This window comes from Anoplopoma fimbria, chromosome 12 (genome assembly GCF_027596085.1).
Source record: "Anoplopoma fimbria isolate UVic2021 breed Golden Eagle Sablefish chromosome 12, Afim_UVic_2022, whole genome shotgun sequence".
NCBI lineage: Eukaryota > Metazoa > Chordata > Actinopteri > Perciformes > Anoplopomatidae > Anoplopoma > Anoplopoma fimbria.
Window position 1 is genome coordinate 6,532,343 of NC_072460.1, and position 17,673 is coordinate 6,550,015.

At 41.1% G+C, this 17,673-nt stretch overlaps 1 protein-coding gene across 1 annotated transcript in view; it reads left to right on the forward strand.

Annotated features, from left to right (window-relative positions):
- Nucleotides 1-17,673, forward strand: part of LOC129099401 (copine-9-like) — a 79,082-nt gene that overhangs the window by 60,376 nt on the left and 1,033 nt on the right. Inside the window, exon 14 of the mRNA XM_054608632.1 lies at nt 15,106-15,179. Coding sequence (XP_054464607.1) covers nt 15,106-15,179 — 74 coding nt within the window. The remainder of the gene's footprint in view (nt 1-15,105; nt 15,180-17,673) is intronic.

Below are 17,673 nucleotides of genomic sequence, written 5' to 3' on the forward strand. Positions count from 1 at the left end.
CCACCTTGTCGTCTTCCGGTGGACTGAATTTGTCCCAATCATCTGGTCGGATGTATCGACTCCCCCCATGTACCTGTTGTATTCGGTTACCGTGGTGGGTCTGGGGATGGAGATATGTTGGTGTGGCCCATCACCCGTCTTCTGCCAACGCTGCACTGTATCCCCACTGTAAACGGGGTGGATGGTGGAGCACAGGGAGACCTCTCTTGTGTCCATCCACTTCACGAAGAGAAGATCCCTGTCCCTGATCCACCGGATAGTGCCACGTGGAGACCTTTTCGTTATGGCATTCTCCTGGGTGGTAGGGACACCGACTCTTCCTTGCCTGTATAAGAAGAAGATGGTTACTTTATTATCATTTAATAGTAAATGCGGTGGAATTCGGTATCCGGCCTCAGATTTATTTGAGTAAATTGACAAGGCAGGTTGATGTGATCACATCAGAGTTCAGAGGAGAAGAGAGCAAGAAGTTACAAATGCTCAGTTATATGTTAGTTTGCGTCTTGTGTCCTCCTCTGGCTCCAGGCTTATCTTGCTGTAGATGTTGCAAAGGTTCCTGACGTTGGTCAGATGAACAAGTAGTCCTTTGTTAGGAATAATTCTATTGAAACAAAATGTATTCTCTTCACTTCCATTTTATCCATATGATACACATCACTAGGAGCAGATTGCACATTACCTGTATGTCCCACAAGCTCCGAATCCCTCCTGGCTCAGGTGTCGGTAGAGGAGGGGACTTGTGTAAAAGTTGTCGGTGTACACAATATAACCTGACCCCAGGTATCCTCTATCCATCAGTCCGTCAACAACATCGAAGGAGAGCCCCTTCCCTGTGGCCGTCTTGGACTTGCCTGTGTAGAGCTTGAAGTCCAAGCAAAGTCCGTTTGCTGCAGCAAGCACGAAGAACTTCAGGCCCCACTTCGTAGGCTTTGCCTTCATGTACTGCTTGATACCAAGCCTGGCCTTGGTCCCAACCATCCTCTCATCAACTGCAATGTGCTGCCTTGGTTGGTAAATTGACTTGCAGTTGATCTGGATCATCTCCATAAGCGGTCTGACACGGTGGAGGTGATCATAATCATCAGTGCCTTTTTTGGCGTCATTTTCTTCGCTTTGAGCTGGGTCACTCATGTGAATATTCCCTAACACTGCCCTAAATCGGTCTCGGGTCATGGCGGTGGCGGGGAAAGGGACACTAAATATACTCTGGGTTCTCCAGAAATCTCGTATCTTAGGCAGGTCCAGCACTGACATGTACAGCAACATGCCAATGAATTTTGTCATCTCCTCCGGCTGGATTTCTTTCCAGAGGAACCTTCTCCCTTTCTCTAGGTTTTTGGCCGCATACTTATTGGTGTTTTGACACAGGAGAAGCAAAACCGCAGCATCAAAAAAATGAGAGAAAATTTCACCGGGTGGTGGGTTTCCCATACTTAGAGGGGGTTGGACACCTGGGGTGCGTTGGGGGTTGAATCTCAGCTTTTGAGGGACTCCATAATCTGGCTCAGCCTCCGTCTTCCACCTTTCTTGGTGCTGTGGTGAGCGGCTTCGGTCTCTACTAGTGCCAGCATCACCTCCAGCCCCATTGCTCCTCCCTGAACGTCCCTGAGTGACACTGGGGGACTCCTCCTCCACCACACTGTAAAATAAAAACAAGGCATCATACACTGTACAACCATATAAATATAAATCAGACTTGGTAATGTTACACTATTCTAAAAAAATCACCAAACAAACAAAGAATACGCATAGTTATGTATGATTCAAACGTATGCCTAATACATAACTATGCGGTTTGATTTGATCTGATTGGGATCCCCATTAGCAACACACTGGAGTGAGAGCTAAACCATAGATAGTATATTTATATGTTTATAAACTATCTATCTATCTAACCCAGTAGCCTGAAAACTACCTTTATGAGTGTAACATATTGTATACCATATATTATATACCATATTCATTCATTAGTAACAGTTTGAACTAGATAAATCAGTCACTCACAAAAAATATCCCCAAATAGCACCTAGAAACAAATTTTTTTTACTTTACCTTTCTTCACAAGAAGTCTCTTCTTCCTCAAAGCCGTCTGTGAACCTCAAAGGTGGTCTAATAACTCGGGAAGGTCTTCCTGTTGTCATTTTTATTCAAAATATTTCGCTAGATGCAGCTGTTTAGTCAGTTTGTTCAGAGAATGTCTAATATGAGGAGAACTGGCACTCGCGGGTTAGTTCCGGGTTTCCGGACTGGTTGCAGTAATAATCTTTGACCATGCGGGGCGCTCGTAGGCGAGTCCAGAATGAATGGGAGCCAACGGGGTTTTATCCTCAGAATCCACTTTTCTCACGATGTAATTTTTTGTCAAGTAATTTGAAAGTTGCTATCAAAGGGTGGGGCTAAAATAATAAACTCAGCTGAATATTGCATTTTTTAAGGTCACGTATCTGTTCTAAAAAGGTGTTCAAAAAATGCGATGACGTCACACTGTCAGAGGTACTGCTTTACGGCAGTTTCTGAATCACTTCGGCACTTCCTTTTCCCCCAACGTGGAGGTAAGGCTTTTTTTTTTTGCTTAATGCACTAGTTAGAGTTTTAGTGAGTTAATGTCAAAACAAGAAATGGGCGAATGTTTCACATATGTATGTTACTTACAGAGTGTTTTTTTTTTCTATCTAGTGCTAGCTGATATCAGCTGGCTGGATGCTGGCTGTCGGCTGATTATCTGCTATGTAGCCTAGCCAATTTATGGTGGCTATTGAAAAGTAAAAGAACGGTATATGTATTAACATCATTTGATTTACGGATTAATTAATATATTAATTAATATATCAATATAATGATGTTATCGTACTTTTGGTATTATATGTAACCCATTTTCTGAAGCCAGGCGTGATACTTAATAATACATTTTGATGACCCTGGTGTGTGCTACATAGCAGCCCAGGTGTGAAATAAAATGCATATTTTTTTCATTTAAACTTAATATAAAGTTATTTCTAGCCAATTTATGGTGGCTATTAAAAAGTAAAAGAACGGTATATGTATTACCATCATTTGATTTACTTGATTAATTAATATATTAATTAATATATCAATATAATGATGTTATCGTACTTTGGTATTATATGTAAATTTTATGCGTGATACTTAATAATACATTTTAAAAAGTAAGCCCAGGTGTGAAATAAAAGCAACATTTAAACTTAATATAAAGTTAGCCATTTTGTAAAATTAGGGGTTAGCTGAGCCAGCTAAATATCAGTACGCAAAAATAACTTCGACGGAAAGTCCTCCTTAAGATAATGTTTTCCGATGCGCTTCAGCTTCAGATGCCGTCAAGAGGGGTCTCTGGTCGTAATCAGTCGCAAGTCCGTCCCTGACCAATCAGCATTCATTAGCAGAATGCTAGCGTATACGGCCAACAACGGCCCAAACTGTAAGAAATCGAAAGGACATAAGTACTCACTCATTTGACTTTTGAACCATAATCTATATTGAACTTGCGGAATCTACAATAAAATTTGCGATATTTCAACGACAAGCAGGTGAAAGAGGCATAATTAGCCGTTTAGCCCCATAGACTCCCATTCAATCTGGACTCGCCCGCGATCACCCCCAGTGGATGTCTCATGGAACTACAACCAAAATCGGTACAATGGGGCGTATAGGGAGTGCCCAGGCTCTTCGTAGACGGGCTCTGGTTTGTTTTCGCTCTACTTCTCCGCTCTGTGTTGTCTGTGTCACTCGCTGTGTGTGTATTCGCTGGAAACAAAGGGGCGTCTTCGCGGGCTTCCGCGAGAGGCGGGAGTGAAATTACCGTAATGACACCATGTTGGCACTAAAGTGCAAACTCTCAGCTTTCAGAAACCATTGAAATTTTTCCGATAGTGCAAAAACTGACGTCATTACGGTTATCCAAAGAGCGCATGCGCAAACGTGTCGTCGACGCTACATTCGGACTCAACCTATAACGTTCATTTCCCCACGTACTCCTGTGATAATACATAACGGAAATCTTTTGGCTCAGCTCGTTGTTTTGCTCCGTCAGCCATTTTTCCCGTTCTACCATGTAGCTTATCTGGGTCCTAAGTGCCACGCATATGGCTAGTAAGTTTGGGGATTTCACATCATCGTGATGTAATAGAGGCACATTGCGTTTGAAAAATAACCCATTCTAAGGAACCAGTTCCTGTTCTAGAACATTGCTTATTGTTCTATTGTTTATTTTCAAATATGACCAGATATTATGGCAACTGGCAAAGCGTGGCTGCCATATTGGATCATGTTTTTTTTTTTCATTTTGAAATCACAATACTTTACATTAACATTTACATAAGCACAGCCAGGAGGAAAGAGGTAGAGCTATTTACATGCGTACAAACACTGTATCCTTATAAATTATGTTAGTGTTGTAGCAACTCATAATGTAATGAGGTAACAGTTTTGTACATAGTTAAAACTTAAAACATAATAAACCCCCAAAAATATTGAATAATGTAATAAATTCAGCATAGTGTTAAATTTAGCATAACTACAACAATTATATTATAATTCAAAAAAATATATACTCTCCTTGTCTTTTTTAAATATCAGTCCTGGCTAATTTTGACTTTCTCTTAGAGTGAAAAAATAGGAGATTTTTTAGCGCCCGGAAGTCGGCTGAGTCCGAAATTCCAACTTCCAGCCTTTTATCGGGGACTGTCGCCAGAGAAACCCAGTTCATAACACTGCAAATATATATATATTGCAATACTTTCATCAGTGGGCCATAGCCTCAATCCCAATAGTCTTTCATCCTTCAGCAATGGACTTAACATACAATATTTTTAATTTAAAATCTTCAAGATTGCCACTTTACAGCATAGGAACACTTCTAGTTTTACATTACAAAAGTGAAGTCCTTAGTTTAAAGCAACTGGGGTCTCATTTTTAAAACGTAAGATCAACATTAAAGGTTTGTTTACTAACAAATGGGTAAATATGCAATTTATTTCATTTTTTGCACAGTGGAAAATAAAAAAATGTTTTAATATTTTGTCAACTAAAATGTGCGTCACATCCTATTATGTCGCTGTCAAGCGCCTTTCCATGCAGTTGGCTAATGGTTATTTGCAGACCCCGCCCTCGGTAAACTTTCAATGGAGAAATCCAAAAGTTTGCTGCAGCAAACTGAGCAAGTAAATATATTTTCATGAAGGCCTACACATGCCAGTGTATTTTCTTTCTCCTCTTCATAAGAGTTTGATATTGTTATAACAGGTAAAATGTCATTAATATAAATTTGACACACTAACCATCTTGACAAAAAAGAAAAGAAAAAAACAATAACTTTGCTAATGCAATCAATCTTAAATCTTAAAAATCTTGAACCTTCAATTAAAAATAAATTTATGTTTTATTTAGTAAAGTAGCTTTATACGTTTCCATGTCTCAAAGTAGGCCACAAGCTACCTGTGAGTCTACATTTTAATTTAGTGGGAGGAAACCGGAGCACCCGGAGTAAACCCAAAGACATAAAGGAACCTGGCCAGATGGGATTTGACCCAGGAGCCTTTCTGTGAGCATTCAGTGCTAGCCACTGAGTTGCTGTGAAGGAAATCATAGATGGGGATGTGTGAAGTTTTGTGCTTGAAGTGGGCCAGGACTTTCACAAGCTACCTGTGAGTCTACATTTTAATTTAGTGGGAGGAAACCGGAGCACCCGGAGTAAACCCAAAGACATAAAGGAACCTGGCCAGATGGGATTTGACCCAGGACCCTTTCTGTGAGCATTCAGTGCTAGACACTGAGTTGCTGTGAAGGAAATCATAGATGGGGATGTGTGAAGTTTTGTGCTTGAAGCGGGCCAGGACTTTCACAAGCTACCTGTGAGTCTACATTTTAATTTAGTGGGAGGAAACCGGAGCACCCGGAGTAAACCCAAAGACATAAAGGAACCTGGCCAGATGGGATTTAACCCAGGAGCCTTTCTGTGAGCATTCAGTGCTAGCCACTGAGTTGCTGTGAAGGAAATCATAGATGGGGATGTGTGAAGTTTTGTGCTTGAAGTGGGCCAGGACTTTCACAAGCTACCTGTGAGTCTACATTTTACTTCTTAGTCCTTTTCCCTTGAGCCTTGGATTTAACTGCCGTGGACTGACATTTTTTCCTAAACACTGGATAGTATCGGAAATGGGAGGGAGTGGGGTGAGCTCATTGTTTGGGTAGTGGGGGGTGTGGAGGTTTTTTTCCTCCAGGACGCTGGGGGTTGGGCTTGAGATTTGGGTGGTGCTGGGTGCTGACTGTTTGATCTTCCGCCACGCCCGCGGCTTGGGAGATGGGAGGAAGCGAGGCAAGCTGTATATGTGGACTGAGGACACTTGAGATTACTGGATATGGGGGGAGTGGGGTACGCTGAGGATTTGGGTTGCGGAGGGTCGGGCTGGAGATATGGGTGGGGCTGGGTGCGGACTGTCGTCTCTTCAACGCTGTCAGGCCGCTCGGGAGTTGGGAGTAAACAGAGTGAGATTTGGGCGGAGCGGGGCACAGACTGGATTTGATTCCACGACACTGGAGCTTGATGGAGATGGGAGGGAGGGGTGCGACCTTGAAAATCTCCTCGGGTGGAATCTTGGATTTCTTGGAGAGGGGAAGCAACTGTTCCTTGATATGTACCCAATTTCAACCTCCGATATGTCCTCAGGGGGAGTTGGGGCCTTTTTTGGAATGGGGGCAATGGGCACAGCTTTACTCGAATTTGATACTTAATTTCAAGCTTCCTGTGTTTCCTTGTTAGCTGCTCGTTCTCCTCCTGAACCTTCTTGCACTCCTCCTTGTAAGCCGTGACGAATCCCTGTGACGCCTTCAACAACTTATCTTTCTCCTTGAGGTCCAACTTACACTGTAGCAACTTCTGCATCGCGTCCTCTTCCAGCAAATTTTTGTGGCGCTGAAGCTCCTTCTCCAACTCCTGAAGCTCCTTCTGCAACTCCTCCTTCTCCGCCGCCATCTCCACCGCCATCTCCACCATCTCCGCCATTCTCTTTTCGCCCAGCGCCCGCTCGTTATCGGCTGAAGTCACGCAAGCTTCCAGTGTCTTCCTGCTTTCCGCCAGCTGCCACTTCACGCATTTCAGCTGTTTACACGCATCGTGGTGCTGCTCCTTAACGCCGACCAGGTCCTCCAACACCGCGTCGGTCTCGCCAGCCTTGCGTCTAACTTCATCCTGCAGTTCTTGAATCATCTTGTCCTGCAGACTGACTTTCGCCTCAGCGTTCAGCCAGTTCTGATGATCGAGCTCTCTCTGAGCGATGACTTCTTCGTTCTTATTTTCCAACTCGGCTATCAGATTCTTGAGATGGATTATCTCCTGATCTTTGGAGTTAATAATATTTGTCACCTTGTCCTCCTTCTCTTCCAGTTTTGTTTTGACTTCATTGTAGTGAATTAGGTTATTTTTCAGCGTAGCTATGATATTCTCCTGACTGCGTTCCTTGTCTTTGTGAATACTTTTTCCGTCCTCTATATCTTGCTGCAAACAGGACATCTGGTATTCTTGATTCTTATGGATTTTTAAAAGGTCCGTATTGTCTTTTTCTGCGCTTTTATCTCCGCTTTCATGGTACACATTGCTTTCTTTTTAATTTCATTGTCTTCTGCTTGTGTTTTAAGTTCAGCCGTGAGAGCGATGATGTCGTGGTTCAGATAATTCGATTTTAGTGTGTAATGATTGGAAATCTTTTTCTCCCTCTTCAACAAGCGCGTGGCAGTATTGTGCAAATCCTCTACCTGTCTGTGTTTCTCTTTTATTTCTGCGTCGGCAAGAGTCAGGCAATTCACCTCCCCCGTCAAATTCTTCACCTGCTCATCCAGGCTTCTCTTCTCCACATTAGCCTTTTCCAGTTCCTTCTCCCCCTGTTCTCGAGCCTTCTCCTCAGTGGCGTATTTGTCCTGCAACTTTGCGTAGTTCCTGTTTTGAAAGTGAAGTTCACTTTCGTACTCGTTCCCCTTTTGATTCATCTGTTTCTGGAGTTGCTCTGTTTTCCTGTGGGCGTTCCGTAGCTGACCCTCTAACTTGTCGGTCAGTTCATTCCGTTGGTTTTCCGGATTAAACAACCTATAACGTACATTTCCCCACATACTCCTGTGATGATACATAACGGAAATCTTTTGGCTCAGCTCGTTGTTTTGCTCCGTCAGCCATTTTTCCCGATCTACCATGAAGCTTATCTGGGTCCTAAGTGCCACGCATATGGCTAGTAAGTTTGGGGATTTCACTGGCTTCATCTTGATTGCCTGTTTGAAATACAATAATGTGTATTAAAATAAAGTGTATTGGTCTTACCTTGTCTTCCTTTGTAGCGTTGTGAACTCCACGTGACGTGTCGATAATGTGTCCTGTGTGCGGGAAACAACCTCTTATATTTCCCCCTGGGTGCTTCCTTTGTGATGTCATCAATATCATCAAAGGCATTTTATCTATGATCTCACCACATTCCAATGATGACATCATCGTGATGTAATAGAGGCACATTGCGTTTGAAAAATAACCAGTTCCTGTTCTAGAACATTGCTTATTGTTCTATTACTTGTTTATTTTCAAATATGACCAGATATTATGGCAACTGGCAAAGCGTGGCTGCCATATTGGATCATTTTTTTTTTTCATTTTGAAATCACAATACTTTACATTAACATTTACATAAGCACAGCCAGGAGGAAAGAGGTAGAGCTATTTACATGCGTACAAACACTGTATCCTTATAAATTATGTTAGCGTTGTAGCAACTCATAATGTAATGAGGTAACAGTTTTGTACATAGTTAAAACTTAAAACATAATAAACCCCAAAAAATATTGAATAATGTAATAAATTCAGCATAGTGTTAAATTTAGCATAACTACAACAATTATGTTATAATTCAAAAAAATATATACTCTCCTTGTCTTTTTTAAATATCAGTCCTGGCTAATTTTGACTTTCTCTTAGAGTGAAAAAATAGGAGATTTTCGGCTGAGTCCGAAATTCCAACTTCCAGCCTTTTATCGGGGACTGTCGCCAGAGAAACCCAGTTCATAACACTGCAAATATATATATATTGCAATACTTTCATCAGTGGGCCATAGCCTCAATCCCAATAGTCTTTCATCCTTCAGCAATGGATTTAACATACAATATTTTTAAATTAAAATCTTCAAGATTGCCACTTTACAGCATAGGAACACTTCTAGTTTTACATTACAAAAGTGAAGTCCTTAGTTTAAAGCAACTGGGGTCTCATTTTTAAAACGTAAGATCAACATTAAAGGTTTGTTTACTAACAAATGGGTAAATATGCAATTTATTTCATTTTTTGCACAGTTGAAAATAAAAAAATGTTTTAATATTTTGTCAACTAAAATGTGCGTCACATCCTATTATGTCGCTGTCAAGCACCTTTCCATGCAGTTGGCTAATGGTTATTTGCAGACCCCCGCCCTCGGTAAACTTTCAATGGAGAAATCCAAAAGTTTGCTGCAGCAAACTGAGCAAGTAAATATATTTTCACGAAGGCCTACACATGCCAGTGTGTTTCTCCTCTTCATAAGAGTTTGATATTGTTATAACAGGTAAAATGTCATTAATATAAATTTGACACACTAACCATCTTGACAAAAAAGAAAAGAAAAAAACAATAACTTTGCTAATGCAATCAATCTTAAATCTTAAAAATCTTGAACCTTCAATGAAAAATACATTTATGGTTTATTTAGTAAAGTAGCTTTATACGTTTCCATGTCTCAAAGTAGGCCACGACAAAACCACGAGTTATGAAACGGTCAAAACATTTTCAAAGTAGAGTCGAGTTCAGAGGTTTCCAAAGTAGGAGGTGGGCCTCTCCAGGGGGGATTTAGTGAAAGAAAATGAGACATTAGTTATTATATTAATAATCAATAGAACATCACATATGCATCTCGCAATCTTAGCTCAATTGTTGACAGAGATTTTTTCTGTGCTGTGTGTGACTGTGGTACAGCAGGGTCGTGGCGGTACGATCCTCGTCTCTGCTATGAAGCAGGATTTGGGGTTACTTCAGGGCCAGCTTCTCTTCTTCACAGGGGTAGATCACCACGGTTACTTATGCTGAACACCTTACCTGCTCTGGAGCAGGTTATGTTTGGGATAAGAGATCAGCTCGTAGAAAATCACTGCTTACTGACCAATCAGAGCTACGTGGATCGTTTGATAATATTACAGACCAAGAGTAACCCTGGGGTTGATTTACAAAGTTCATAACAGAAGTATTGCGTTTGTTTGGGTTTACTTAAACAAGATAAGCAAAAGATAACCTGGGTATGTTGAACTTGCTTTGTAGTACAGGGCCCCATCCCATATCTGTCAGCTAACCTGTGCCATTTAAATACACTTACTGTTGGATGATTTAAGACAAACATTTTAAGTATTAACGGTGAATGACCATTTTTTTTTTATCATGTCCTCTAAGGCAGTGGTTCTCAAATGGGGGTACGTGAGATTTTTTTAAAATATATTTAAAATTAGCATCCATTAAAAAATCCTTTAAAAATAGTTATTTAATAAATATTCAATAAAATATAAGTGTAAGTTCATAAACTGAATGTTACATTCAGTAGGCTATTCAATTTCATTATCCTAAAAACCCTGAGTCTCCCCGATACCAGGATGGTTTGACCCAACCTGGCACACGCCACCTGCCATCACCTGTCAATCACTGCCGCCTTGAAAACTTAAACAGAAATGCTGCTGAAAACATGGAGGGACAAGTGCCGAAGAAGGCGAAACCAGAGCCGGAAAAATTCCGTCAATATTCAGAAGAATATGTTTTAATGGGATTTACGTCCACGAGTTGCCATCCACCCAAGGCTTTGTGTTTCTTCTGTGGCGAGAGATTAGCCAACAGTGGTATGAAGCCAGCACATCTTCAGCGGCATCTCAACACAAAACATGCAAGTCATGTTGGTAAGCCATCTGAGTTTTTTAAGAGGAAACTTTCTGAATTCAGGTCATCTCAAGACACGATGTGGAAAGCCTCCACGACATCAGCCAAAGCCCTGGAGGCCTCTTATGCGGTGTCTTTGCTGATAGCTAAAGCCAAGAAACCGTTCACCATAGCCGAAGACCTGCTCCTTCCCGCCGCCGTTGTGCTGGCTGAGACCATGCTGGACACGAACGCAGCGGAGAAATTAAAGACTGTGTCAAATGACTCTGTGTGCCGCAGAGTAGATAAAATGGGAACAGACATTGTCGAGCAAGTTGTGGGAAAACTTAGCGACTCTTTTTCACTCCAGCTGGATGAATCCACAGATGTCAGTGGAAATGCACAACTTGTTGCTTTTGTGAGATACATCGATACTGACAACATTTATGAGCACATACTATTCTGCAAAGCATTGGAGGGGAAAACAACAGGAGAGGACATTTTTGATGTCATCAACACCTCCTTCTGTGAAAACGGCATGAGCTGGAAATCCTGCAGCAGCATCTGCACGGACGCAGCGGCATCGATGACGGGCAGCTCGCGAGGACTCATTAAAAAAGAGAACCCCGACGTGAAGTGGACTCACTGTGTCATACACAGGGAAGCATTGGTGTCAAGGAAAATGAGCCCTGTGTTACATGACGTTTTGAACGACAGCATCAAAAGTGATCAACTTCATAAAGTCAAGGCCACGTAACGCACACGCCTGTTTCGCCGCCTCTGTGAAAACATGGGAGCTGAACACACACAACTGCTGCTGCACACAGAAGTGCGCTGACTCTCTACTCAACCGGCTGTTGGAATTACGATCCTGAAGTACACACCTTTCTGATTGAGCACAGATCACCCCATGCCACCTTGTTCCAGGACACAGACTGGCTTGCAAAGCTGTGCTATCTGGCAGATATATTCAGCAAACTGTACGAACTGAATATGTCTCTGCAGGGAAAGGACACCAGCATCTTAAACCTGTATGACAAGGTGGGTGTCTCCCTGAAGAAAGCAGAGCTGTGGAGAAGGGCCTCTGCACAGGGGGATTTCACCTGCTTTCCTCAGGTGGATGATTTTCTCTCTAGTGAGGATGTGGACAGAGCTCCAGTCAAGTTGGTCATTGTGGGACATTTGACCAACTTGATTCAAGATTTTCATTCCTACTTTCCTGACATGGAGGATTGGGTGAGAAACCCATTTCTCTTGTCCGAAGCAAACGGAAGCAAGCTACCTGTCACTTATCAGGAAAAACTCCTGGAAGTGTCATCTGACCGTGGCCTCCAGATGAAGTTTGTCACATCCACACTCACACAGTTTTGGGTGTGTGTGAAGCAGGAGCAGAAAGCTTTGGAGCAGCTACTACCCTTTGCCTCCACATATTTATTTTGAGGCCTCCTTCTCTGCAATGACTGTGATCAAAACAAAGCAGAGAAACAGACTGAGCCTGGAGAAGAGCTTGATCACAGCAGTTGCCTCCCTGCCACCAAGACTGACAAAGATTCTCAGTGAAGCACAAGTTTCTCACTAAAATGTAATTGCAAAAGCACTGTTCAATGTTCAATCTTCAGTGTTGACAGTTTAATAAATCAGACACCGATGGCACAGCGCTGTGTATTACATCTTTTTTTCAACCAAAAATGCTTTGCGCTGGTTAGGGGGTACTTGGCTGAAAAAATATTTCACAGGGGGTACATCACTGAAAAAAGGTTGAGAACCACTGCTCTAAGGGGTTCCGTAGAGATTTATCTTTTTATCAAACCAGGAAAGCGTAATTGAGAATAAAAACAACATTTTGCCCAAGTGCCCAAGACAAGCAGCAATAACGATGAGTTTCCTGTTACCATTTAATGATCCTTACTAATATGCATGCATCCTTAAAAAAAATACTGATCTTTATTCCATAAACAATATGGGACCTACTCTTCACTGTGGCACCACTGGCGATCAGGACCTCTTCATGTATCTGAGAAACGTAGCTTAGGAGAATTGAATCGCCGACCCCAGGAAGCAGTAGCTCCGTGCACGGAATACATTTGAAATGTTAAGGAGATTAAATGAAACAACCTTGGCTTTTTAAAGACGCAAATATGTGTTTTATTTTTATGAAGGGCAGCGTTCGACTTTGACCTTGGCTTTTACCTGACTCGATGGGTCAAACGGGAAAACCATTTTGGCAGCTGTATCATAATTGGTTCTTGATAAACACCAGTCCAGTATGCGCCTCCACCTCCTGGGAGAGTTTAAGCTGAAAGTCAATGGATGCAGGCATTGTACAGTCCACGACCTTTCAGTGAGAACTGCTTGTGTGTGTGAGTGCAGTCTGTTGCTGCTCCACAGGGTGTGACGACCTAATGCCTCATCACTGGCTCACTGACTTGTTTAAGTGATCGAATGGTGGGATTGGTGGTGAAAGCAAGGTCAAACTGGCTTAATAGCACCTTGGAGTGAATAAGTGAGTGTGTGTGTGTGTGTGTGTGTGTGTGTGTGTGTGTGTGTGTGTGTGTGTGTGTGTGTGTGTGTACACCTTATTGCCTGGCCTAGTTGCCTCTATTTGTTATTTGCTCTGTCTTCAGTCTGTGTCCTCCGTCTCTAAACGTGAGTGTTTTTAATCTCCTAGTATTATGCTGGGCTGCACCAACGATAATTCATTTAATCTAAGATTCCTTATTATCAGAGTTTAGCAAAACTAGTTTCAAATTGAGTAAATCTTAATTTAAATGAAAAGGGGCTCTGTTGCACAATTAAAAAAAAAAAAAATTAGTGACTCCAAGTTGAAACCAAAATTAAATAAAGTTTAATCAATAAGGAGATACTTGCTCACCCAAATTTTAATTTGCGTGTTGCCAGGAGCTGGTATTAGGTTATAAAAGGGGGGAGGGGGATAAGCTTTTGGATGGTCTGTGTTACCTTAACACTGTGTGGCTCAAAGTGGTGTCTAGGGGCCCCTAAGAGGTTGGTGAAATAGTTTGCTATAAATCATACAATTGTGCTGTATCATTAAAAAGTGCATATCTACAGATGGGGACCGTTTGCGCTACAAAACAACCATATTAAAAGTCCATTACCTCCACCCACGTTAACCCACATTAACAGATTGAGGTGATGTGGGTTTCTATTGGTCCACATGGAAACTCAATTATTGTCAATCTGTCAATGTGTCAATAGACTGTACATAAGAATTGGACTGAGTCATCGTGATGTCATCCATTGCTTTGTGGACTGCCGTTTTGAATCCTCAGATTGTCAATTTCGCCATCGGCATCTTAGATTACTGCCATGATTTTTTTTTTTCAACCGAATGGAAGTTACCATATTGAGAATGCGGAGGCAGCGATTAAAAACTTTTATAATTATATCATTTTTTTCACGTAAAGAAAAAAGGGTCTGCACGTTGGTCCAATCTTCCTGTTCGCCTCCCTAACATTTTGCTGTGAAATTTAGCAGCAGCATCATAAAACTCAACCGGATTGGGTCTGTCTTAGATTAAAGTTATTACTGGATCGCATTTTAAAGAGTTTAAAGTTTCAACAGAATATAATTTTATCTACATTAACAGCAAACTAAACTGACGTTCCACAGAGAGATTAAAAATGTAATCTTTCTTAATTTAAGAAAGCTAGTTTTAAAGTTCTGTGCAACCCAGCCTTTAAATATTACGCCATCAGTTCAAGTGTTTGTTTTCTAAATTCCGTGATAACCCCTTTGCTAAATTGACCTTGCGTTGTACTTTCCCCTGCCACAGTGACTCCAGGAGCAGGATATACACTGTTGCAGGTGCTCTTTTTTGAAGAGCTCTCAGGACGACATCTCCATCAGACCGCAAATTTAGAGCAAGCACCTCTTCCTATGTTTGGCCATAGTTGAAAACGGCTGTCTGAAAGCATGCTGAGCTTTCTCCATGAGTGGCCGGAATTATTTTCATTTCCTGAAGTGTAATTGAGAATCATTTTTGCTTATGAAATGGCATTCTTGTCATACCCATTCTCCTCTGAATACCTGTTCTTACTCCACATGCTGTGCTCCACATCAGCAATTACCTTATAAAAATACAACAGAACATCCTGTACCTCCTTTAAATTCTCCCTCCGTGGTTCCAGCATTGAGTCATGCTCTGTCTGTCGCTTTCTCTCCTTTTTAGCCATGGAGGAGCTGGATGGAGATGAAGTGAGGGTGTCCTCCAGGGGACGTCTTGCCGAGAGAGACATTGTGCAGGTACTCATCATAATACTGTTTAACGTCTCAGGTCAAACTTGAACGTGTTTCTGTCAACAGCAGCAGCATGGGGGAGTTTGTTCCAGTAGAAGGGCGGCTTAAATTCATGACACACACTCACACACACACACACACACACACTGGGGACTGCCTCATACAATATACATCACAATACCCGTCTATTTACTGCACTTAACAAGCTCTGTGTCTTGCTCAAGGGCACAACACCATGATTCTGGTTTCACTTGCCCACACAACTCAACAGTCCACCTGTCCAAGGATCAAATTTATACCATTTAATCCTACATTTCTCTCCGGCAGCACAAGCCCATGCGTAATGCAGCCTTTTGGATTCAGCAGCCCCTGTAAATGGACAGTGTGACCCAAACGTTCCAATAACTCAATCAATACAATCAAAATGTATTGGGGGGGAAAAAAAGATAGCTGTAATAATTTCCTCGTATTCACGTTTTTATGCAGCGAAACATTGATGCGTCAACCCTTATTTTTTGGTGTTTCGCTTATCCAATTTGTCGAACCCTTCAATAAACTGCAGGCGCACCTGGCTTTCAAAGGGAATGGGAGATGAAGCTGATTGGTTTCATTTTCCTCACGCCCAAAACACACCTATGATTAATCACGAAAGTCCCAAACTGATTTAGAGTCAATCTAATAAAATCCAGAGAAATCATTTACAGGATATTTATTGAGTTTCTGAGTAGTACAAACTATAATAAATAAAAATAAAAACAAATATAATAATACTAAAAGCTTTTCTGTGGAAATTGTATCTTTACCAAAAATGTTTTGTCAATCTAATAAAATTAGAAGCCTTCAGGATATTTGATGATTTGATGCTCATGTTTCTATTTTCACTAAACAGGTGACACTACTCAAATTTCAAGCCGATAGCTTACTGTATTAGATGTAAAATTATAGTCAGTCAGTTTTAAGGGTTAGGACTCAACAGTTCAAAGTTTTTTTACTTCCTCCTACCCCCTTTCGAGCATGTAGAAAGTATTTTTTTTTAAATTTTACTTCTTGAGTTTTTGTGTGTTACACACACACTGTAATATTATGGTGAAGCACCAGTGTATTACTCCGCTGGCGCTCCTGACTTTTGTTGTCTCTTTTATTTTTTATTTCATCTATTAATAATCAATTGATAATCATTAATTGATTAATAATCATGTTTTTTATTGCTTGCATGCCTTATTCGGAAAATAAAGACAATGAATCAATCAATCAATCAATCAATCAATCAATCAATCAATGTAAAATTATATTTATCAGTGTCTTAAACTGGACAGACATGTCCTTTCTGAGTTTGCCTTCAAAGCACTTCCACTTTAACGTCCATTGTTATTTTCAAAGTCGACAAGAAAGAGCAGCTTTTTGTTGAAATTGTTTTGCGGTGAGTTTTTCTAAAGAGCGAGCAGTAACCCCATCAGGAACTGATAAAACCCAGAACTGGCAACAGTAAATAGTAGTTTTAGAAAGCCCGATAGAAGAACACAAATAGGAAGCTCAATACAATGGCCTCTGATAACAATGCACCTTTTGAATGTTTGTATCGCACTGGAGAGGACCGGCCGATCAGCTGGCAGAGCATAGGGTACAATGAAAAACGAGCACTCACAATGATAAATGTATACTGCCTAGATGTGGAGAGGAGCCCTCAGAGTAGATAAGATTGCAAAAATGTAGTTCTGGGAAAGTGGCAGTAGCTACTGCAACACAATAAATCCTATTAAATGGCCTAAAGTACCAGTAATCATTAAATATATTCCTAAATACTTCAAAAGGATTGACTAAGTTGCTTTTGTTTTACTTCTACAGCACATGTGAAGACGTTAAACATCAACGTTACATGTATTTTTCTCATGTTATAAATTAAAGTCATAGTGCTCCCATTAGACCTACACTGCATCACCACCGTTGCATTTTTTTAGTATGCATGCTTTTCTGGCTGTTCTGACCCACAATCCTCAGCAAAATGCATATATGAGCCAGACGGGTCAAAGTTCAAGAGAGTTAAAAGAGGTCCCAATTGAATGCACGCTGGATGCAACAGTGCATACTTTGTTTGGACAGCTGCAGTATGTAATATAAGTTTTTTTTTTAAAGTTTCCAATTTTAAAAGCAGTGTATATCAAGACTTAGTGTCCAGAGTTAGTATCCAAGCTTTGTATGTATTCCATGTACACTCCATTTACCAGTGAGCAGTTTGGAGACTTGTCTCAGAGTGCAGAGGTTATGCAATGACATAAAATACATACATACTGTATGTTATTACTGTTCAAATATGTCTTGATTGCAATTGCACTATCCATATCTAAATTTACACATAGAGTTTTATCCTTTTTTTGAGTGCATTGCATAAGATGGCTGCTTAATGGGTGCACCATGGATTGTTGATTATGCAGCCTTGAGCATATATGTAAGGACAGATAACATACTGTTGCCTTCACTCTGAATATTTTATTCCATTGAG